The sequence below is a fragment of the Cricetulus griseus genome, chromosome 3 (genome assembly GCF_003668045.3).
Source record: "Cricetulus griseus strain 17A/GY chromosome 3, alternate assembly CriGri-PICRH-1.0, whole genome shotgun sequence".
Lineage (NCBI taxonomy): Eukaryota > Metazoa > Chordata > Mammalia > Rodentia > Cricetidae > Cricetulus > Cricetulus griseus.
Window position 1 is genome coordinate 138,690,019 of NC_048596.1, and position 25,177 is coordinate 138,715,195.

A 25,177-nucleotide genomic window follows, 5' to 3' on the forward strand; every position below is an offset into this window, starting at 1 on the left:
AGATTTTGGGGGGATATAGCTCAGTTGGTACTGCTTATCTTGCATGTAAGAAGACCTGGCTTCCATTCCCAGTATCACATAAACCAGGTGTGATGGCATAATCCTTTCATTAAAAGCCCTAAGACAATTTATATATATATATATATATATATATATATATATATATGTGTATATATATTGAAACTCAAATATGTGATGAATCCAAGGTATTTCGGTGAGTGCTCACCTGTGCATGCAAATTTGATTTCATTTTTAGTATGTAGTAAAGTTATATGCTTGCCAAAAATAAATAATAATAATAATAATAATAATAATAAGTGACATACTGGAAGACAAATGTCACACAATTTCAATTTTATGTGTAACCTAGAAATGATGAACTTATGGGAGCAGAGAGCAGAATTGTGGCTATTAGGCTTCAATGTGGGTCTTTTAGCAACAAGGAAATGATTGGTTTAAGGATATAAAACTGCAGTTGGACAAGAGGCATGGACTCTGTGATGTCTTGAGGTCTACTGAGAGCATGATAAATATGGTTGATAACAATATGCTATATTTTAAAAGTTGTGAGATAGTATACTTTAAGTGTTCTCAAAACAAAAATGATGAATATGTGTGATATAACATGTTAATTGGTTTAATTTAGCCATGCCATTGTGAACATACTGTATTATGTATCATAATTGTGAATGACTTTATTATGAGCTAAATAAATGAATGGAAAAAAGAAAAAAAGCCTTAAGACAGTCTCCCGTACAAAACAAAATAAAAAGTTCCAACAAGACCTGAGACCCTTGTGAGGATATCAAATGCCCGAGTTATAGAAGGTTGTATATGGAAAGGAAAAATTCATTTTTTAGGTAACTATTGCAAATATTTCCTTGTCCTTTAAAATAGGAAAACAAAGACTGCCTTACATTTTTTTTTTTTTAATATCTACCTCTTATACTACAGTCCCTGGAGTTTCAGACTGCATACCAGGGTTCACTGTAAATGCAAAATATGTAGTAAACTTGTGGCCTAAGAAGCTATTAGGTACAATGGAAATTATTACAAGTTGAGATCAACTCATTTACATATCAACATTTAGAGTATAATCTGCTTTTGACTAAGAACTACTATATCAATAAAATGCAATAAAGTAACTAATTCAATTATAACTGTTCATCACACCTTCCCAAAAGAATGGTTTTTACTATACTGTGATATCTTTAGGTCACAAAGAGGCAAGAGAACAAATGCAACACTTTTAATCTCTGATACAGCTTTTAATTAACTATTTTCAATTGAAAAGAGAATCTCTTACCTTTATAATCAGATTTAGCTCCTTTTCCATCCTTGTTCGTTTTTACCTCTGAGTTGTTAGTTGCACCTTTTGAGTTCTCAAGGTAGGCTGAGCTTGCTCCTTTCTTGGAGGGATGAGGATCACAGAGTTTTGCATTAATTTTATAAAGCTCAAGGGCTTTAATAGCTGCTGAATTGTTATCCATACGAAGAAAAGTTGGACAGGAAGCACAAAACTCATTCGTGCAGGCCTCATTTCCACAGCCCTCAGTTAACTGGTGGTAGTAGCGTTCTATTAGATGCTTTGCAGCTGCTCGCTTCCTGTACCAGACATTCAAACAATAAGCACAGTGATTAATATTGCTCAAAAACAAAGCCCAACAGATAAGACAAAAGTTAGCTAAGCGATGAAGCAATACACTAATTATTTAGTGTTAACTAGTGATAATACTTTCCATGAAATTGTGATAAAATATGTCATCTTATAATAGTTATCATTTTAACATAGTATGCTTTTCGTTGGTTATAACATAAGATTAATTTGATGGTATATGATCCTTTAACTGTTTAGCACAACAACTAAAATCATAAAATCTTAAATGCATCACTATGCTACACCTCGATGTCAGTTTTCCTTTTCGTCATATATAAAATTACTAATTCATTCTAACGACTCTCAAATAATTAATTTGCAGTTAGCACCAAATTTCTAGAGTGTAAGAAAAAAGAAATTTTCTCAATTATCAATCACAAGAGATTTAAAAGGGAACAATCTAAATGTCATATTATACCAAGGGAAAGCAGAGCCCAGACTTGTCACTTAACCCTCTTCATTAAATCCTTGTCATAGGAAAGATAAAGCTTTTAATTTCCATTAGGGCAATCTGATATTCATCTTATTTCATGAACTTTAAACATGCAGATTAACATTCAATTATCTTTTTTTTTTTCAGGCAAAGTGATCAATAAAATTTAAGGAATGAATTCTATCACCAACCAAGAAGTTGTTCTACATAATCTATCTCTGTACATTGACACTAAAATTCTATTCTTTGAGATTACCATAGTATAAATACAATCATAGTCCACAGTAATATAATCAAAAATTATCCTTTTGAATCTAAATTTATAAGCATGAGAACTGCAAACAGGAAGAATCTACCTACTTTCATTCTTAAAACTCCATGCCAATATATTGCTAATAAATAGAACTAAGTGACCAATGGCACTAGAAGTGAACAAGTAAATAGGGAACTGATAAGTCTTAGAACTATGACTCCAAACACAGGCAGATAGCCTAGACTTGTATGTTCAAAATACCAACACATTCAGGTGCTTATTATATTTAGTAGTTTTTCCTATGCATTTACCACTCATAGTGTGCAAACAGAGAACGACCCACAGGCCAAGCCTGATGACCTCAGTTTGAGCCTGGATCCCACTATGTGAAAGGAGAGAACCAATTACCATGAATTGTCTTCTGATCTCTACACACACAGCATAGCATATGTCCAGTCACAAACATCCACAAAAATAAATAAATGTAATGAAGTTAAAATGTATTATGAGTTAGAGATCCCACTTATGGAAAAAAAAAAAGTGGTCAATTAAGGAAGACATTATTTCCCTGTATATAGTGGAAAATCAACAAGCCTACGAACTGTGATCTGCTTCAAAAAACTGAAAGATTTTACCAAATAAAATAATTACCAACAGCCTTCCGCTATATTCCTAACATAACCAGTGACCAAATCATAGATGTAGGATTAGCATGTTTGTTTCAAAATATAATTTTCCGAATGACATGAATTCTTTCATGTTTTTTATTCTAGCTGTTTTCTGTAAGTATGCACTTAAATAATAAAAAAATTACTGATACCAATGAGGAAGAAGCAGTTTTAAAACTCCATCTACATGATTTGAAGAGTCCCAAAGTTCATTTATGTATCCATTATTTATTTAATTTTAAGGTTCAAAATACTAAATACTATTTTTCTTAAGAATACTAAGTTTTGTCTAGAGATAAGCCCATGTAGAAGCCCCCTCTGTGTGTGTGTGTGTGTGTGTGTGTGTGTGTGTGTGTGTGTGTGTGTGTGTGTGTGTGTGTTGCTTCTCTATGAGGTAAATAAAGAAAAGAACTGTTAATAAAGTTGGGCAGTGGTGGCACAGACCTTTAATCCCAGCACTCAGGAGGCAAACACAGGTGGATCTATGTGATTTCAAGGCCAGCCTGGTCTACAGCCTAGTTCCATACAGGACAGCTAGGGCTGTTACACAGAGAAACCTTGTCTCAAAAAACCAAAAAACAAAGAACTGTTTAATAGTGGAAGGAGAAATCAGAACATCTCAGAATCTATCTCCCATATAATCAGTTGTATGATCTTAAGCAACTAATTGTCTTGATCTCAATTTTTATTATCTTGAGTTCTTTAACTTGTCTAGCACTCAATATCCAGTAATAAACACAGTGCATTGCCAGGTACACTGATTATCTCGAAAAACTTGACCTTGAAGATTATCTTCAGTCTATAGCCAGTAAGAGAGACAAAACTGAAAAAGTCAAATGTTGTAATTGAGATCTTATGCCTAGGACCAGAAAAGGAGTCAGCAAGACTTCCACCTTCAGAATCTAATTTATTTCCAAGCACTGTTTTACAAATGGTAATTTCAAAACAGTATGTATTTAGAACACAAAACCTTATCCTGTAAAAGATCTGATCTGAACTCCACAATCATGTGTACTATCTGGGTATAGTACAGGAATGTCCTGAATAAATAATATCAATATATTATATAAGTTAATATATCTGAAATAATGATATTTCTCAAATAACTAATAAAATATTATTCTTTATTAAAAACAAAAAATGTTACCTGCTATATACTGGGCCCTACTGTAAGTATCAGACGCTATTGCAATTGCTATAATTGCTATCATTTGCACAAGTATATGACTTGGCCAAAAGAACTCCACATTAAAGTTCAGAGGAATGACACAGGAAGCCACACATTTGATAAAGGATTAAAATAAAGGCTTGACTCCAAAATGTGAACTTTTAGTAATTTTAAAGGGACACTGCAGAGTAACTGGTTGAAATTGACCTGCTTTTCTGTGTACAGCTACAAACAGTAGCTCCATTAATAATAGTAAAAATTAAATTAAATAAAAAGAGGTCATGATAGAACCTCCAAGAAACTGGCAGAATCAACTATATTAACCACTATTCTTTTAACTTCATTCCTAATGATACCTTAACTTACCTAAATGCCATGTTCAGGGCACATAAAAGGCATATAGATTACACTCAGGACATCAGGACATATAAACAGGCTCTAAACTAAGAAACATGCTTTTGCTAAATTTCCTGTACAATGCTAATTTACACAGCTGAAGTCACTAAATTAGAGCTCTTGTGCCAAATCTAGACATCACTGCTTTTTTTTTTTCAGTTCAAGTTTAGAATATTTTGCATTTTCTTTTGGGGGGGGATCTGAGGGGTGGTGTTCAAGATAGGGTTTCTGTGTGAAACAGAACCCTGGCTGTCCTGACCAGCTTGCCCTTTATCAGGGATCCACCTGCCTCTATCTCCTGAGTGCTGAGATTAAAGGGATGAGTCACCACACCTGGCTTAGAATATTTTACATTCTTAAATTACTCAAAAGAAAAACAGTATTTTGTTTTCATATGTGAAAATTTGCATGGAATTTAAATTTCTATTTCCATACTTTCTAATATAACATAGCAAATTTTAATTATTTCTTATTTTCTGCATGGCCTCTGTCACTTGTATCTAACCAAAATAAGAGATGTGCTGACATAGAATCAATTCCCTCATGCACTCCAGTGAAACTTTCATCTAATCATCTGTTTTACCTAATTATCTGGCCTCACTTTCTCTTTCCCCTCAGCAGATGCATGGAGTTAAGATTCTTTTCTCCATATTAGAAAAACAGGGGGAAAAAAGGTGGTGGTGGAGGAGGGGCATCAAAAGAAAAGAAGAAAGTGAGGAAGAAGTCAGGATATGAAGTGAAGCCTTCTCCTGACATTTATAATCGAAACTTGGCAAAGAGGAGCTGCCAATTACTTTTAGCTTCTTCGCATTCTACTGACTTTTCTTGCAAACCAAAACAGTATATTCATTCCTTAATTAAAAATATGCCATTCTTATTTAGTCCATAATAAGGTTCAAGTGAATCGTGCCAGTGAGAGTACTCACTTAAAATAAACAATACTTTCCACTTGTTTATAGCTTTCTAAAAAGCAACTGGCAATTAAAGGAAAAATAATTCTCAATGTTCTCAGTAGCACTAATAACATTATTTGCTGACTCCTATTAATTCCAGTTAATTTCTGGAACAGTTGGATACTTAGCAATAGAAAATAAATTACAATAAAAATTTGTAAGTGATAAGATAATCATAAGTGTACAAGCAATGAGATTATAAACTAGGAGAATAAAAAACTCTCAAATAGTAGTTAAACATGGAAATCGGAAACACTGAATAGCTGCCATGAAAACAAGAGACAAAAGCTGAAAAATAAAAATGACTAAGAAAAATGTGACTTAAGCAAATAACTTTTTTTTCTCTTTTCCTTTTGTTTGTTTGTTTGTTTTTCAAGACAGGGTTTCTCTGTAGCTTTGGATCCTATCCTAGAACTTGCTCTGTAGACTAGACTGGCCTTCTGAGTGCTGGGATTAAAGGTATGTACCACCATGGCCCAGCAAAAAAATGACTTATTATATTTTAATTAAAGATAAACAGAATAAAAACACAAAGAATTGAAAAGATAGGAAGAAATACAATGGCCCAAGACTTGATTTGCCTGTGTATAAAGTAGTAAGCACTGCTTAGTATCTTTCATAGGTGAATGTCCCTTACTTTTAGAATATGCCTATGTAAAATTTATTCCTACAAGGTGTGGTGGCATATGCTTATAATAGTAGCCACATTAGACTGAGGCAGAAAGATCTTGAGTTTGAAGTTTGTATGAATACTGTGTGGAGGAACATGCTCCAAAATTACTTTCAATGTAGAAATTTATCAAGAATAAACAATGGTATCTTAAATAGAACACAGAGATATCCACAATACAGTTATAATCATTATCAGGCAGGGTCTATGAAGTGGCATCAAATGAAGTATTTCAAGACTGAAAGCACAAATATGACCCAATTATTTTAAAAAAAAAAAAAACCACTTGGAAAGTCATTAAATATAACACAAGTCAGTTTTCATTTAAAAAAAAAAATACGTAAATCAACACTGAAAATTGTTTTAATCATCTCTATTGGCCAAATGACCAAGTGCTAGTTGTAAAAATAAAACTGTACAATTTGAATTTCACATAGATTTATCTTTTAAAATGAATAAGCTGCTGGTGATGCTTTTTATAACTGAAATATTTCACAATTTAAAGAAAAGTAAGTAAACTTTTACACATTTCAAAATAGAATAAGGGAGTTTGAAGCATGGATCATGGAGGCATACCACAAATAAGCATTGTAAAAATAGGGAAACATTCAAAGAATATTATTCTTTAAAAAAGAATCTTATCCAAAAGTATGGATTATAACCTCAGGTTTTCTCTTTATCTGTAAACTGAAGGTAAATATTTGCTGATTGCAAGTAATACTAGTTTTGGAGCTTGTATATTTCTCAAGTAAGAACTCTAAAAGTGGAAAATGTTCTGTATTATTGTAGGAATACTACTTCGATGTAAACAGTAGGAACTCATTAGTTATCTAATCAATGCTACATACTTGTAGCTCATCCCCTCTTGTCTTCCTTAGTCTTTAACAATAAAATTTTAAAAATAAATTTTGCCACAATTGCAAATACATGTATTTTTTTACACATACACATTGTAATATTTTGTACAACTATGAATTAACATCCAAACAAAACAACTGAAGTTGCTTACAACATAGTTTTCATAATATAGCTCCAAAGTTGTATATAAACATAGTTCAAGATTACTGCTACCCCACCCTATTCTTTTTGTTGATTCCAATAAACAAACTTTGTTAGGGTAAAAGGCCTCCTTAAAGAGGTTAAGCCCAGTCATCAAAACAAACTGAAACAAAAGCAGCAATAAAGAAATACAATGTATTTTTTTTTAAGTTCACTTTTTCTGATTTTCTTTCATTCATCTTTTGATAGACACTCAAACTGATTTTACTTCCTAGATACTATGAGTAGTACAGATATGCAGGTCTCTCTCAGAATACTAACATTTAGAGAATTAATAATTTCAAACTTCTAAAAATTGAACAAAACATTTCCAGAAGCATTTACGTTTGGAATTCAGCTTTACTCAGATACCAAAATCAGATGAATTTACTCTAGAAAATGAAACAACATGCCAGGCAGCTGTAGCACATACAGTAATCCCAGTACACAGGAGGCGGAGTCAGAAAAAATATTTGAGTTCAAAGGACAGCCTAGGCTACAGAAGAGATCAGTGAAAGAAACTATAGGCTAATGATTTACTTAAGAAATATAAATGTAAACAACCAACAGAACAACAATCTCAATATTATATTTTAAAGATTTTTAAATCATAAATCTCCACATGTTATTTACTGGATAGTTCAGTATAAAAAAATTAGTCAATTTCATGCATTGTATAACATTAATAGAATAAGTATAAAACACAAGATAATCTAAATTGGAGGGTAGAGAGATGGTTCAAAGGCAGAGGCAGGCAGATCTCTGTGCATTCAAGAGTAGTCTGGTCGAGAAAGTTCCAAAACAACCAAGACTGCCCACAGAGAAACCTCCTGTCTCAGTCCCCTCCCCGCAAAAAAGCACTAGCTGGTCTTCCAGAGGAAACTATTTTACTTCTCAACATGCATGTCAAATGGCTCACAAAACTGCCTGTCACTGGATGTCTTCTTCTAGCCTGCCACAGGCACCCAAACACACATACGGCATACATATATACATACATACATACATACATACACACACACACACACACACACACACACACACACACACAGAGAGAGAGAGAGAGAGAGAGAGAGAGAGAAAGCACTGATTAAATCTAAATACAATCAAAAGCAATGCATAAAACACATTTGACAAAACAAAATACATGCCTATGCCAAAAACATTAATAAAAGGAAACCATGTGAAGAAACCAACAGGCTTGACCAACAGGTCAAACTCCAGTTTGAGAACGAACATGAATAACCACACCCAGGGATGGAGAGATGGCTCAGTGGATAAGAATACAGATTGTTCTTCCAGAGGATCCTGGCTTGACTCTCAGCACCAACAAACTGGAGCACAAACAACTTTAACATCCAGGGGAATTCAACACACGCCTTTGGCCTCTATGGGCACCAAGGCATGCTGTATGTGGTATACAGACATACATTCAGGCAGAACACACATACCCATAATTTTAACAAACAAAAAAAAAAAGAATACCTACTTTCATCACTTCTAAATGGTACCGTACAGTGTCCAGACATAGCAATCAGATAAGAAAATGATAAAGGGACATTTGGGAGATTGGAGAGATTGCTCAATGGTTAAGTAGAGCACTGGTTCTTCCAGAGGACTTAGGTTCAACTAATTCCCAGCACCCACATGGCAGCTCACAACTGTCTGTAAGCCCAATTCCAGGGGATCTGATACCCTCACAGACATACATGCAGGGAAAACACCAACACACATGAAATTAAAATAATTAAAAAAAATCATTTGGGACAAGATGGGAAATGATAAACTGCTGACATGTGATAATGTGAATAGAAAGAGTGAGGTAACAAGGAGTGGATTCGATTCCTAAAGAGAGAAAGAACACTGGAAATCACAAAAGATTTTACAACAGCCGAGAAACAGAGAAAAAGCAAGTTGTTCTAGCCAAACAATGAGGTACTGATAAGGGTCATCTCATCCACAAGGTAAGCCAGATGGCGCTGATTAGAAAGACACTGTAGTCTTGATCACAGGACAAGCCACCATACTCAGAAAGCTCAATTCAACTTGGAGGATCTAGAATGACAGTGACTTATTCTAAGTCATCATTGGAGAGGGGGAAATCCAGTTTGGAACTGCATTCTGGAGAACTACAGTCAGATTTCATGAGAAGAGACCTACATCTGTTTGAACTACTGTGGTGGCTGAAAAACAAGGAACAATCACAGGTAAGGAGAATGGGGATGTTCTGCCACAGTCACAGCTGAGCAAGGCAGTTGTGGGGTAGAGAACTGAACACAGAAAGGTTGAGATGCTCAAGTAAAATAGAATAGGGTTGAAGGGCGCTGTGTCAATGAACCAGTTTTTCTGGGGCAAGGAACATACCCCATCACAAGATATGGAGAATAAAGTGTCAAGACTGGATTCACGGGCTGCTCAGGCAGCAAAATTGAGTCACTGCCATGAGGTCTGCTGCCTACAGAAGTTGACAACCCTGAAGGTAAGGTCCTATGTGATTATATCTTGCAGTGTGCTGACTATAGGTAGGATATAAAAGAGCAGAGACAAGTTCTCTAGAACAAACAGTGCCTTGTTTGTTGGCCTCCCTTATTTTAAAACATTTGAGAAAGCTTAGAATTAGCCAACTAAGATATAAAAAACTGGGATGTCCCTGAAGGAACATCTCTAGGCCATGAGCTGCAAAGTGCAGCCTGAGGGGGCCCTAGTTTTCAAAAACACTGAAGATCTCAAAGCAAGGGCTGTTCTCTAGGACATTTGGTTCCAAAGCAGCACCATCCTGAATAAAACAGGAAATGGAAGACTCCAAAAATCAGCTGACATAATGTTACATACAGAAGACTATAATATTATAGGATGCAGAAGAAATTACTCCAATATATTTTTTACTTGTTATTTTTTTAGACTACTGTTTTTGTTTTCTTTTGATAACCCTTTACTATAATCTAGATTATTTTCAAAAGACTAGTATGCTCTTATTATTTAGTTGTTAATGTTGTTTACTTCCTTTACTTACTTAACATTTGTTACTTTCTTCTGTTCTTAACATTCTACTTTCTCTTTTCATTTAAACCTGCTCCCACTTTTTCCTGCATCTATTTTTTGTCATTAAATTACTACTTCTAATTTGACCTTAAATAATTTTAATTTCTTACCATTTTTAATTGTCATTGGTGCTATTAATGATGGCATCATTTAATTTAAAGTCTACTTCTGTATCTGGTTTGGTTTTATTATTCCTACTACAGAGGTTCCTTTGTTCTTCTGAGTAGGATTGCTACCTCACAGGAAGGCCTATTACAAATAAATCTAGAAAACATATTCTTCCTGACAATTGTACAAATTACAAGACAGAAACACACAAAACATTAAAAAGCAAGGCAACAAAACCATTTCAAAAGATCAGATTCAGTAACTAATACTGAATTGGTTGGAATGCTGTTCAGAGAATTCCAAACCCCAAAGTGCCAATGATCTCAGAAAACACAAAACAAAAAATGAAGTACAGGAGCAATTTTAAGATCTAGAAGAAAGTCCGCAAAATAATGGCTGAGAAATTCAGCAAAGGATTGAGATTAGGGTGAGAGAATGGTGGAAATGAAAAAAATCAAGACAGGACAGCAGGAATTGAAGATAAATACTCTATTCAGACACCAATAGAAATGGTAAGTAAACACAACCATGACATAGGACACAATCAAGAACTGAAGAATCTATGGAGCAGAAGGAACTAAAATACAAACTAAAGCATGGAAACCAAATCAATGAAATAATAGCAGATGTCCAAAATCTAGGGGAAGAAATAGATATCCACACAGGAAGACGCTTAGAAACTAAATTACCATGACAAGAAAGAACTCCATCGCACATTATAGTTCAAATGTTAGCACTACAGAAAAAAAAAAATCTGAGCTGAAAAATAAGTGTTAACAGAGAGAACTATGAAAGAAACAATAAAATTTAACCAACAGATCTATCTCAATATAAATATTCTTAGCATTCCAAATTAAGTCATACATTAGCAGATTGGATTTAAAACAGGGTCAAATTATTTGTTGTCCACAAGAAATGCATTTCACCAGAAAAAATACTAAAAGAGAAAAGAGATTATAAAAAGTTAATGAAAGTCAAAAACTAGAATGGTGACAAAAACATATGGCTACATACAATGAAAGGAAACAATCCATGAGGGACATAAAATTATATATATTCATTATATATTATAAATATAAATATTTACATTATTAATATTATAAACACTATACTTATAATACATAATATAGTATATAAAATATATGATGTATATATTATATATATACACACAATGAATGGTGGTGCCCCCAAGTTCATAAAACAAGCAGTAATGGACATAAAGCAGCAAACTAGTCCAAATAAAATAATAACGGTAATTTTCAAAACTAAGAGCTCATTCAAAAACAAAAGAAATACTTAAAAATATTTAAAAATCTAAACTGTACCAAACATCAAATGGACTTATCTCAAGACATCTATAGAACATTTAACCTGCTGCAGAATAAAGCTCCTTGGCAGCCCATGGAATTTAAAAGATAAAACCACATTTTGGAACTTAGGGCAAATTAACAACAGCAGCAAAATTACTTTCATTCACTTATCAGGTCATAATGGAATAAGATTAGAAATGCAGAAGCAACTATGCAAGCTATACAAATACCTTCAGACTAAACAATACAATCTTGAACATCCTAACAGTCACTGAAGAAATCAGGAAGGAAATCTTTTAAAAGGAGTAAGTCAAATGAAAAGAAAACATACTAGAATACAGCAAAAATCATCCTGATTGAGGTAACCCAAACCCAGAAAGATAAATATGGTATGTGTTTCCTTAACTGTTAAGTGAATGATAATCAAGCCACAATCTGTAGAACCAGAGAGGTTAGGTAAAAAGGCAGGGTCTAGCAGGAAGACCTGTATCTCCTTGGAAGAGGGAAACAGAATATATTTCAAACTGACTGGGTATGAGTGGGGACATGAGTAGGGGAAGTATCTGGTATGGGAGCGAGAAATGGGGTGCAGGGAGATAATGCAGGCAGAGATGGCTGGAATTAGGCAGGTGGGGGCATTTGGGGATTGGTGTGAAACCTAGTACAGTGGAAATTTCATGGAATCTAAGAAAAGAAAAAAAGAGAGAATATATAGCAAGAATTGACAAATGAGACTCCATCAATTAAAAGGCAAACCATCAGTAGAGTGAAGAGACAACACACATAATAAGAGAAAATCTTTGCCAAGTATACACCTAACAGGGAACTAGTATCTAGAATGTGTAAGAAGCAAAATTTAAACACATACACACAAAAATATTCTTCATAAAAATATAAAAAAATGGATAAATAAATGTACTGAATCAATCTCAAAAAATGACAAACAGGTGGCCAATAAATGTTCTTAAAACTTCTTCATCAGAAAAACTACAAAATAAAATATTAAGATGACAATTTTAAGCACATAGGCAACTAACACAGGGGCACACAATTTCACCAGAGAAATGGTATTAGTCACAATACAGTGACTGTTATTGGGTAACTTCAATACCCAACTCTCACCAATAGACAGGTCATCTAGACTAAAATTAAACAGAAACTTGGGAATTAAATGTAAAAAGGAGGAGGAGGAGAAAGGAGAAGGAGAAGGAGAAGGAAGGAAGGAAGGAAGGAAGGAAGGAAGGAAGGAAGGAAGGGAAAATAAATTCTCCCCAACATATCATAACTAAAACATTAAAACACAAAATAAAGGCTATTGAGAGATACAAGAAAAAAGTGAAGTCACACATAAAAGCAGCCCCATTAAAATTAACTTGTATTCAACAAAAAACTTTAAAGCAAGAAAAAACTGGATCAGTTCCTAATGCTGTGACCCTTTAATATATATTCTCATATTCCTCTATGATAAATGTTCTGGAAAATCTAGGGCTACAGAAGACATAACATAATAAACCCAATATATAAAAAGCCAACATCCGGCACCATACGAAGTAGAAAAATTCAAAGCATGTCAACTAAAATTAGAAACGAGACAATACTGTCCACTCTGTCCATTCTTATTATAATGCTTGAGTTTTATTTGAGGCAACATAGTAAGTAAAAGAAAAAAAGAGAAGATTAGAAAGCAAAAATTCAAAGTGTCCTTACTCACAAATGAAATTATTCTATACCTAAAAAATCCAAAAGACTCCATCAGAAAAATCCCAATAGTTGATAAATACATTCAATAATGTATAGGACATAAATTTCACACACACCAGTAGCTTTCCTATACACCAATGACAAGCAGATTTAAAAAGAAATCAAGAAAACAATACCATTAGCAACATCCCTGAAAATTTAACAAAACAAAAATATATTGAAATAATCTTATCCAAGATGTAGAAGACGACTATACAATGAGAGCTGTAAAGGTCTGATGAAAGAAACTGAAGACACCGTAAGACAGACAGACCTCCCATTCCTGAATGACAGGATTAATATTGTGAAAAGGCCCATCCTACTATAAGCAATCTACAGATTCAATGTAGTATCATTAAAATTCCAACAAAAGTCTTTCAGAATTGAAGAAAATGATCTCAAATTTCACTTGGAAACACACACACCACACACACACAAAAAGGGATAGAATAAACAATAGTGAAAGATTAAAAAAAAAAACTGCTGGAGAGATCACCATCCTAGACTACAAGTTATATGACATGTACTGTATAGAATGGTACTAGCACAAAATGTACATTGATAGAACAGAATGCAAAACTAGTATATAAATACTGTCACCTATAGTCACTAAATATTGATCAGCCACTGGGAAAAAAAGACCAACCCTTCAAATGGCTGGTCAAAACAAGAGAGCTGCATGTAGAAGAATGAAACTTGATAACCATCTCTTACCCTGCACAAAACTCAACTCCAAATGGATCAAGAGCCTTGAAATAGGACCTGATATGCAGAATCCGAGAGAGGAGAAAGCAGGGAATATGCTTGAACCACGGGAAAGGGCTTCCTGAACAGGAGTCCAGTAGTACAGGTATTAAGACCAACAATTGGCAAATAGGACCACATAAAGCTAAAAAGCTCTCTATTGTAGAGGACACCATCATTCAAGGCAAGAGGCAGCACACAAAATGGGAAAAACCTTTACCCAGCTATACAGCCGATCAAGCACTTTTATCTGGAATATATACACAACTCATAAAACCAAGCACCAAGAAAACAACCCAATTAAAAAACAGGATAAAGAATTAAACAGAATACAAATGGCTGAAAGACACCTTTTAAAATGTCCAGCACCCTTAAAAAAACAATGCTTATGAAAACTTCCTTAAGATTCCATAAACCCAGTCAGAATAGCTAATGTTAAAAAAAAAAAAAAGTCTAATACCAGCACTCTGGAGGCAGAGGCAGGCGGATCTCTGTGAGTTCAGGCCAGCCTGGTCTCCAGAGCTAGTGCCAGGATAGGCTCGAAAGCTACACAGAGAAACCCTGTCTCGAAAAACAAAACAAAACAAACAAACAAAAAAACGACAATAAATGTTGATATGGATGTAGGACAAGGGGAACATTTACTTCTAGGAATGAAAAACTGATAGAACCACTATGGAAATCGGTATGCAAGTTCCTCAAAAGGATAAAAATAGAGCTACTATTCGATCCGGCTACACATACACTCTTGGGTACCCAAAAGACTATATCTTACTGTAGACATACATCTTATCCATGTTCATTCTGCTATACTCCTAACAACAAGGGCATAAAATAAATTAGATGTCCATCAACTTATGAATGGATAAATAAAAATGTGATACTTTTACAGCAAGGAATATTAAATCCGATGTTAAGAAAAACAAAATTATGAGTAAATGGATGGAGCTAGAAACAATCATTCTGAGTGACATAACTCGGACCCAGAAAGTCAAATGTCACATATATTCTCTCATCTGTAGATGTCAGCTTTTAATCTTTAGATATGTGCATTTCATTTTGGATATTCAGAGAGGTGGGGAAATTACCTTGGGGCTATGGCGGTTGGGTGATGACCTTCACAGGACAGTAGACTGCATGAAATGATATTTAAAAATCAAGGCGGAATAATGGAACTAGAAAAGGTTAAACTGGGGTAAGAGATGAGCGAGTAGGGTAGGGGAGGGACAATAGAGAGGGGTAACTTAACCCTGAAGACCTTGCAAGTTATATAATGACCTCCTACTATAGACTCCCTAAATTATATATGCACACAGACAAAGGAGTTTAAATGAATAGCCCCACAACATCTCTGCCTTGGACCCACACCAAGTAGCTTCTGCCTCCTAAAATGTTAGTAGATCCCACACAAAGAACCTCAGAAACTCTAGGTAAGCCAAATCCAATTTCCCTTCCATTTGCCTCACTCACCACCCAAGGCATTGCATTACATGGCCTGATCAGAAAGGATCAACGAGATGAGTCCATTTAGACACCCCATTCAAAACCCAAAGCAGTTTCCCCAAGATTAAATACCAAGCACTATTCAGCTGGTATTTATGGTAATACCAAACAAGGGACAAAACAACCACACAATGAAAGGGAGACTAGCTGTCCACAACTATCAAAGACCTAATTCTAGATACCTTCATCCAATTACAAAAATACAAACATGAATAAGACAATGTCTCTAGAAATTAGCACCTGCAGTATACCGATCTCTGAGAAAAACAACATGATAAAGTACAGAAAAATGACTTCAAACACCAATTATTATTCAAAGAACTCAAAGACAATGTGAACAAATACCTGAATGAGAACTGTGAAAATTCAAGATGTAAAAAAATAATATTTAATAAAACTATTGCATTCCTAAAGAAAAGTCAAAATGAAACACCACTGGACATTCAGAATTCAGGAAATCAACCAAAGGACCTCAGATGAAAGTATCACCAAGAGACTGGATCATATAGAAGATAGAATATCAGGTCAGAGGACAAGGTAGAGAAAATGGATTAGTCAGTCAAGGAAAATGCTAAATCTTAAAAATTTACAGAACTTAGCATGCAGGATATAAAAGACACTATAAATAAAACAAATCTGAAAATAAGTTATACAAGAAGAAATACAAATCAAAGGCACAAAAAATGTTTTCAATAAAATCATAGATGAAATTTTCCAAAATCTAAAGAGATGTCCATTAGGGTGCAGGAGGCACACAGAACACCATATAAGAACAGAAAGGTATTTTTTCACATCAAATAATCAAAACACTAAATGTATAGAACAAAGGCAGAATATTGAGATCAGCAATAGAGAAAGAACAAGTAACATCACAGTCCCATCAGAATAGCACCTGACTTTGAAAGAACATGGACTAATGTTCTTCAACATCTAAATATGCAGCCCAAGCTACTATATCCAGCAAGTCATTCATAATCAAAGGAAAGTTTCCATGATAAAATCAGATGTAATAAATGTATAAGCACAAAAGTCAGCTTTACAGAAGATACCACAATCAAATAGGCTTCATAATAGAGATATGAGGATGGTTCAACATACATAAATCAATTAATGTAATTCAACACATAAACAGACCCCAAATTAGAAACCATATATCATCACCCCACCAGATGCAGAGAAGGCTTTTGACAAAATCCACCGTTCCTTCATGATAAATGTCCTAGAGAAGCTAAGGATACAGAGGACATATAGTAACATAATAAAGGAAAAACAGAAAAAACTCATGACAAAAATGATGAAAATAGATGGGGAAAAAAAAAAAACAACTCAGAACATTTCCACAATAGGAACAAGACAAGGATGTTCACTCTTGCTATTCTATTTAAATAATACTTGCAAGTCTTGGCTAAAGTATTAAAATGTGGGGCATAAATAAAGGGAATACCAATAGGTATTCCAAGAAGTCAAATTATCTTTATTTACAATAATATTGTCCTATTCAAAAAACAAATAGGTAAATATCACATCATAAGACCACCAGAAAACTCCTACAGATGATAAATACATTTACCAAAGTAGCAAGACCAAAAAAAAATAAAAATAAAATAAAATAAAATAAATAAAAAAGAAAAACACACAAAACTCAGTGGCAAAGTTCTATATACAAATAATAAACACAAAGAGAAAGAAATCAGGGAAACAACAGCCTGAAAAAATACCTTGCAATAAATCTAACTAAGGAAGTAAGACACTTATATAATTAAAACTTAAAAGAAATTAGACATTGAAGACACCAAACAATGGAAACACCACCCATGCTCAGGATTGGTATGATAAATGTTGTGAAAAATGGTCACACTACCTAAACCAATTTACAGACACAACACATACACATCAAAATTACAGCTCAATTTCCCATAGGAATTGAAAAATATTAAATTTCATTTGACAACACACAAATAGAAATACAATCCTGAACAGTAAAATAACTGATGGATGATGAATCATCATCTACGATTTTAAGTTATACTACAAAGCTTCAGTTATAAAAACAGCAAAAAGACAGAAAAGTAACTGAATGAAATACAAGTAAGGATCCAGAATAAGACTACAAAGCCAAAGCTACCTGATTTTTGAAAGAAGCCAAAACTACATACTAGAGAAGACATTATCTTCAACAAAATGGTGCCAGTCAAACTGGATAGCTCCATGTGTGAGAATGAAAATCGATCCTTATCTCTCATCCAAAAGAATCAAGAACCCTGATATAGCCTGAATCTAACAGAGAACTCAGAAAATACACTCATAAGAACTCCAGTAGCAATGGCAATAAGACCAACAATTAATTAAATGAAACTAAAAACATTCCATACAGCAAACAATTCCTGCAAAGAAGCAGACTACAGAATGGTTGTAGCTATATATTCAACACAGGTTTGCTCTCTACAAAGAGAAAGAAAAGAGTAAACATCAAGAAAATAATCCAATTTAAAAAACAGGGCATAAATCTAATTAGAATTCTCAAAAGATGAAATACTAAAGTCTGAGAAATATTTTTTGAAGGGCTGAACATCTTTAGCCATCAGAAAACACAAATTAAAACATTGACATTTCATCCTACTTTAGTCACATTAGCTAAATTCAAAAAAACAAGAGATGTTGGAGTGAATGTAGGAAAAAGGCAATACTCATTCACTGCTGGTTGGAGTGCAAATTGATACAACCACTATAGAAATTATTAAAGGAACTATTAAGGGACCCTAGAACCTGTGGTTAGATAAGGTCCTAAGGTACAACCCAATACCATTGCTCTGCTAACAACGTAGTATTAAAATAACTCCTAATGACTTGTTGCTATATCCAATGACAAAGAGTATCTCTCAGCCCTCATCAGAGAAGCTTTGCTCTGCAAGAAATGGCAATTAGCAGAGATTCCCCCAACCCCCAAACACATATGCACTGCAAAAAAAGAAAAACTGCAGAGTGCTCAGTCCCAAATTAAGCATTCATCTCACCCAAAAGCTCAGGGATCTTTTGGAAGAGGGACTAGAAAGATGGTCAGAGTAACAGGTAGTAGACAACTTCAAGTGTGTTTTTCCAAGATACAACATAGTAGATACACATAATGGCTTACAGTCATTATGACATTATGATAGCATGCCTAAGCTCCAGCCAGCCAAAATCCCAGCAGAGGGTAGTTAGACATGTCATCCCACCACTAGCTGAGGAGCTATTAGTATCCTAGGCCCCTGACAGTCTGCCTACAAACTAGAGAAGACCCCAATCCCAAGATTAGGTAGACAATACAAAACTGGATTAAATGGGGGAATGAAGGAGAAAAAAAAAAAAAAACAAAACAAAACAGTAATCTTAGAGACAGTTGGAAAGGAATAGGAGGGTCCATAAAGTTGTAAACAGAGGATTTGAGGAGGTGATAATTTTCAATTATACACTAGAAACAAGCAAGTTATAAAACAAAACAAGTTTAAATGGAGTTTAAGTAAGTTCAAATAAAGATCCCAGTTAGAGGGGTAGGTCACATCTTTGTAGCTGACCAGTAAGATCCCATAGATTACCTGTTTCCAACATTACAAGCTATTTATTGCCAATGTTTTTTATTAACCCCATAACTCGATGGTAAGACACTACTGCTGAAAACACCACATACTTTAGTCAGAAAATGGAAAAATCAAGCTAAACTCACATGGACGCTTGATCCCCACTACTGACCAGCATCTTGACAGTCCTATGCAGGCTACCAAAGGAGAAAAAGAATAATCATCAATCATACCCAGTTCTGAATGCTGAGAGCTTCAATAACAACTAGTTTGGCAAGACAAGCCCCCTGTTGCAATAGTGGCACAAATGTCATGAGAATAATCAATCATTTCTGATTGCCTTCAAGGTCTTCAACACAAAGTGAAACATATACCTAGCCTACCTAGTACCAGAGTTAAGAATCTGTGGCTAGACAGGTCATAGGTCCTGGGCCAGAACCTACTATTATTCTGCCTAATGGCTAAAGTATTAAGCTAACACCTAATAACTTATCATTGATCACTTCATCTTTCAACCCTCATAAGAACAGCTTTGTTCTTCATTAAATGTTGATTAACACAACTGTGGAGAAAGAACAAGCTGAGGATCCTATTGGCTATCTACATCCCATATATTTAACCACTCCTAAGGCTCAGAGATCATTTCAAAACAGGGGGTGGAAAGACTTTAACAGTACAAAGTAGTAAATGACTAAAAGGAGTATGTTTGCCAAAGACAGCTGGCCAGGTATATATTTGAACTCACAGCAGTTTTGACAGCATGCAGAAGACCTATGAGAGCTCAAACCAGACAAAACCCCAGCCTGGAAGAGAGAGGTGAGCATGAAGCCTCACCCCTAGCTGAGGTGCTATTGGCAACTGATAGCTGGGGGAAATAGCTGTCTTTAAAAGTAACCATGCTCTAATGGGAGACCACAGATCCAAGATTATATGGACAATACAAATTATACTTGATGGGCTAATAAAAAATAAAGCTCATATACAGTTAGGGGATTGGAAAGGTGGACCCTGAAAGATTTATGGGAAAGGTGAATATCATCAAGATATATTTTGAAAAAGGATCAAATAATAATAATAATCCCCCCAAAAGCATATAGGATTGGGAAGGTGAATTATAAATAAATTGTGTGTATACATGAAGATGTCACAATAGAATAGTATTTTGTTTCTCAGGCTTCTGAAACCTTTGGAATTCTTTATGGCTCACTCTATATCTTACATAAATACATACATACACATATGTTAGTGCATACACACATACATGTTATGTGATGAACAGTTTGATATTTGTAAACTGGAATAAATTAACCTGTGTTTTCCTTAGTCAGATGTTAAAGAAAGCAATATAGCTGGCACATTGCTATCACCAAAACAATCACACCTTTTGAATTTGGTGTTAATAAATTCTAACATTGTAAAAACACAAATTTGTTCACCTGTGTTTCTGACATAAAATAAAAATAAAATTTTAAGAAAAGATTACATAGGTGCATTGCAAACGAAGGATTCCAGAAATGGGGTCAAGTCTAAGTCTACAGACAAAGTTGAGTGATAAGAACTTTCTAATTCTGGAGAGTAGGAATGATGCAAATCCACAGTCACCATATCCTGAGATATCTTTGGCGCTTCAACAGCTATTGATTACCCATTTCTGTAAATTACCTAACATCCTATTAACTATTTGGGTAAAATCACTGGGATGTTAATAGATCCTAACTTCCACCAAACTAAAAGTTAATAATGTCATTTAGATAGCACTTGAAACGGATAGCAGAGTGAGTGTTCCCCATTTTGCTGTAACCCACTTTTGTGACATTTCTTTTTTTTTCTTTTTTCTTTTTTTTGGTTTTTTGGGACAGGGTTTCCCTGTGGCTTTGGAGGCTGTCCTGGAACTAGCTCTTGTAGACCAGGCTAGTCTCGAACTCACAGTGATCCACCTGCCTCATGCCTCCCGAGTGCTTTTGTGACATTTCTATTAATGTGTTTGAAAGTACCAGATTTACATAAAATGCATAAATGCATATGTATGTAACAACTACTAATGAAAAAAAAGAAGCCGTAGGGCAAGTATGTATGGAGTCATTTAGAGAGAGGAAAGTAGAAAATGATGAATTAATATATTATAATCTCAAAAAATAGAATTAAGTAAAAAAGAAATAGAACTTACATATGAAGAAAAATCTTAAGCCCCTGCTCAAAAATATGCTTCATTAATAAATAAATTATATATATATATATGTATATATATGAAGTAATTTAGTTACCATGTCTTACTTTCCCAATTATTTGCACACAAAACCACCTGTAAAATTCATTTTTTTCATTTCAAATGAAGTTTCTTTCAATAAGAGAAATACACAACATGAAATAACAATACAGAACTTGAGATCTGATACCTGTAAGGTTTTGTTGTTCATTGTTTAGTTAGGTTTTTGTTGTTTGGGAGTAGAATGTGCATCCAATATACACATTATCTACAAAGTTTGTGGAATAAATATTAAATGTGCCCAAAACAAAAAAGAAACAAACCACACACATACTTAATGAAAACATTACCAAGACAAGTTAGAACCTGTTATTTAGGGTGGCCTAAAACTTCACATTTTCTATTTTCTATATGGTGACTTCTATTTGGCTCTACAATGAACCACCTCTTACTCCCTTTACGGTATGATTTTAACTGCTCTTGTATTGACATTGCTAATTAATCTTCATAATTATCTGATGCAAGAGACTACAGTTAGAAAACAAATAGAAGACCTTGTGAATAAAAAGGTTCTGCTTTTCATTAACTTGAAAGAGCATCTTTTATTTTCATTTATTTCTCCTAACATTAAATCATACTAACAGCAAATAAAGTCTATATGCTAAAGGTAAACTAGTCTCTCTAATGTTCCCTAAAATCTCTTGATAAGAAGAAAACATAAATGAATAAAATTTACAATTCACATGAAGACTGAAATCCTTTCCCTAGATACACCTCAAAGAGGATATCGAAGTACAGCTTACTTTCTGAGAAGACTTAACCAAACAGTTTACTTATTTAGCCAGCCATTTCTAATGTAAACTAAGGTAATATTTCTTCTTATTCAAAAGAGAAGCTATAGGTTTTATGTTTGATAAAGCTAAAAAATGAACAGATTGTGACTGACATCACTTCCATATTCAGTGCTTTATACTGCCTACTCACTTCTAGCAGGAGATAATCAACATCCATGTCATGGTCTTCTACGATCTACTGCTCCTCTCTACTTTTAATACTGCCTCATAATCCCCTACCACCTTACCTCTGCATTCCACTAATACTGAGTATATGCATAGACTTGCAGGTGGTATTCTTCGTACTGAGAATACTACGGTCCTTAGTTATCACAGCTCATACCCAAAGCTTCCATGTACAGATCACTTCTGAACACCAATTCATCAACTAGTTGTGAGATCATGACCCTGTAACTTATTGTTGTATCTTCTAAACTACAGAATTCAGACTCAATATTGTCTACTTTCTCTTTTTAAAAGCGTAACAATGGCTTACTATTTTTTAAGTTGGTGTTTTTCTAGTTATTTGACTTTGGAAAGAAAATAAACATGTCAGACAATGTAAATTTCTTCTCCATACCAGAAGGCTAATTCCTGTTCAAGGACCTAGAACCAAGAGTATGATGTACCAAAAGTATGATGTACCAACACCCAGAAAGGAAAATCTTTAAAACAGAACCACCTATTATTAAAGAGAGTTCTTTTATTTAAAAAAAAAAGTTAAAGATGTTAATTGGTACATACTTACATACTTGGAAATATGCCTATGTTAAACATCACAAAGAAAGTAAATGCACCCAACATTAAACCAGAGTTCACTCTGATTAAAAGGCTCAGCTCTCTCTCTCTCTCTCTCTCTCTCTCTCTCTCTCTCTCTCTCTCTCTCTCTCTCTCTCTCTCTCTCTCTCGGAAAAAAAAAAGCATGGAGTGCACAGAGGAAAATGACCTGCCAAATGGCAAATATTAGATATTACACACTATTTACCATCCTCACGGGGGCTGAGAATATATGACAGAATAGCTTCTGAGACACTAAAAATTTTCAGATTTATTTTTCACTCTTTCACACATAAGGCATTTATTGACTACTACTATATACTTCACTAGGTGTTCAAGGTAGCTTTAGTTGTGAACTTAACATAGCTTAGTGTGACCTAATAAGAGTCTTAATTGAGGGATTGCCTAGATCAGACTAGCCCATGAGTGTGTATACCTGAGGGATTGTCATGATTGATATAGGAAGACCCTGACCACTGTGGGTAACATTATTCCCTAGGCAAGTGGTCTTGGACTGCATAAAAAAGTAGGTAAGGTTAAGTTAGGTCTGCAAGTTGAGTCAACAAGCAGCAGCATTATTCCATACTTCCAAGTTCTTTAAATGGTGGCCTATTAACTTGAAAGCTGAAATAACCCCTTCCATTCTGCTTTTGGTCAAAATGTTAAATATCAACAGAACACTAGGTTCTCATCCTAATGAGAGCTCAAAAAACAAAAGTTCCAGTGATATTAAATCTTAGAAAGATAAATAGTAAGAACTGAGAAGATGGGACATAATCACTATTAGACAAAGTTACTCAGAAAAGACATCTCTGACACGACATTATCTAAGAGTTCTGAAGCATGCAAAGAAAAAAAAGATGTGGATAACCCAAGAGAAGGAAGAGACGGTAAGTACCAGGTTTAAGAGCTCAAAAGTTGTAGGATACATAAAGCTAGTACAGTATGCATATAGATTAAAGAAGCCAGTTCATACAAGACCATATCACTTTCTGGGTACAGTTTAAGAAATGGGAAATCTTTGAAAAGTTTTGAGTATAGAAAAGATGGTTCAACTTCAGTATCAAAAATGCCCATGTATTGTTTCTAGAAAAAAAGTACTGAGAAACAATGACATCCCTTATCAAAACAAAATGGCAGTGGTGCTATAAATGTTTTTTAAGTGGCTGAATTGTATTTTGAAGATAAATCCAGCAGGCCTTACAAATGGTTCCAATATGAGACAAAGAGAAACTGAAGATACTTTCCAGGATTTGGTTTATGGACGTGGAAAATAAACTACTGACTAAGATGCAAAGGTCTATTAAAAAAAAAAAAAGGTTTGAGAAAATTAAGAGCATACAAATAACAGCCCTATTCTGGTTTACTCAATTTCTGTTTGTGTGTACATGGGAGGGGGGTATGTGCATATACATGTGCAGGTATGCATACCTATGCATGTGATTTGGTGATCAGAAATCAATTCAGACTTCATCTTCTACTGCTCCAAACCCAGATTTCTGAGACAGAGTCTCTCAGTACACCTGAAGTTCACTGAGTCATCTAGACTGCATAAACAAGGAGTTTCAACAACAATTCTATTTCTGCCCCTCCATCAAGTGTGGGGTGAGAAAGCCACAACCGTTTTACATATATTCTAAGAATCTGAACCATGTACTTTTAAAGCAGCTACTATACCAACTGAAAAGACTCCTTACCCTGTTTTTAGCTGCTTTTCATTGTTGTTGCTGTTATTTAAAGCCAATGGTCTCATGTAGCATAGCTTGGCCTTACTATATGAGTGACGCTAACCCTACACATCCTTCCAAGTACTGGGATTATAGGAGTGAGCCAACATACCCAGAAAAATACTGATTTTTTTTTTTTGAGACAGGATTCTTAAAAATCCTAAATGCACAAATTTCTAACATGAAGCTTTCATATAATCTACCTGAATAGCTTCTGATTTACCTTCCTGTTCTATTAAACTCATAGGCTAAAGGACATTTTTTTCTACTCCACTATGTCACCAATAAGGTGACATCAATGTCAGTGTGCATGTTATATCCCAGTATAAGAATTCCAAAATTATTCCCATTTCTTAATACAAAAGAATTTTAACATCTCTTTATTTCCAACAAT

The 25,177-nt window shown here is 34.4% G+C and overlaps 1 protein-coding gene across 8 annotated transcripts in view; it reads right to left on the reverse strand.

The window, feature by feature from the left end:
* Positions 1 to 25,177, reverse strand: part of Ube3a (ubiquitin protein ligase E3A) — an 86,109-nt gene that overhangs the window by 36,012 nt on the left and 24,920 nt on the right. For 4 of the 8 annotated variants that reach the window (XM_027404724.2, XM_027404729.2, XM_027404723.2 and 1 more), the window contains 2 exons: positions 19,387 to 19,437; positions 1,307 to 1,605 (listed from right to left, as the gene is read on the reverse strand). In XM_027404724.2, the coding sequence (XP_027260525.1) occupies positions 1,307 to 1,605; positions 19,387 to 19,437 (350 nt within the window). The remainder of the gene's footprint in view (positions 1 to 1,306; positions 1,606 to 19,386; positions 19,438 to 25,177) is intronic. The other 4 variants (XM_035442479.1, XM_027404726.2, XM_027404725.2 and 1 more) reach the window with 1 other exon arrangement.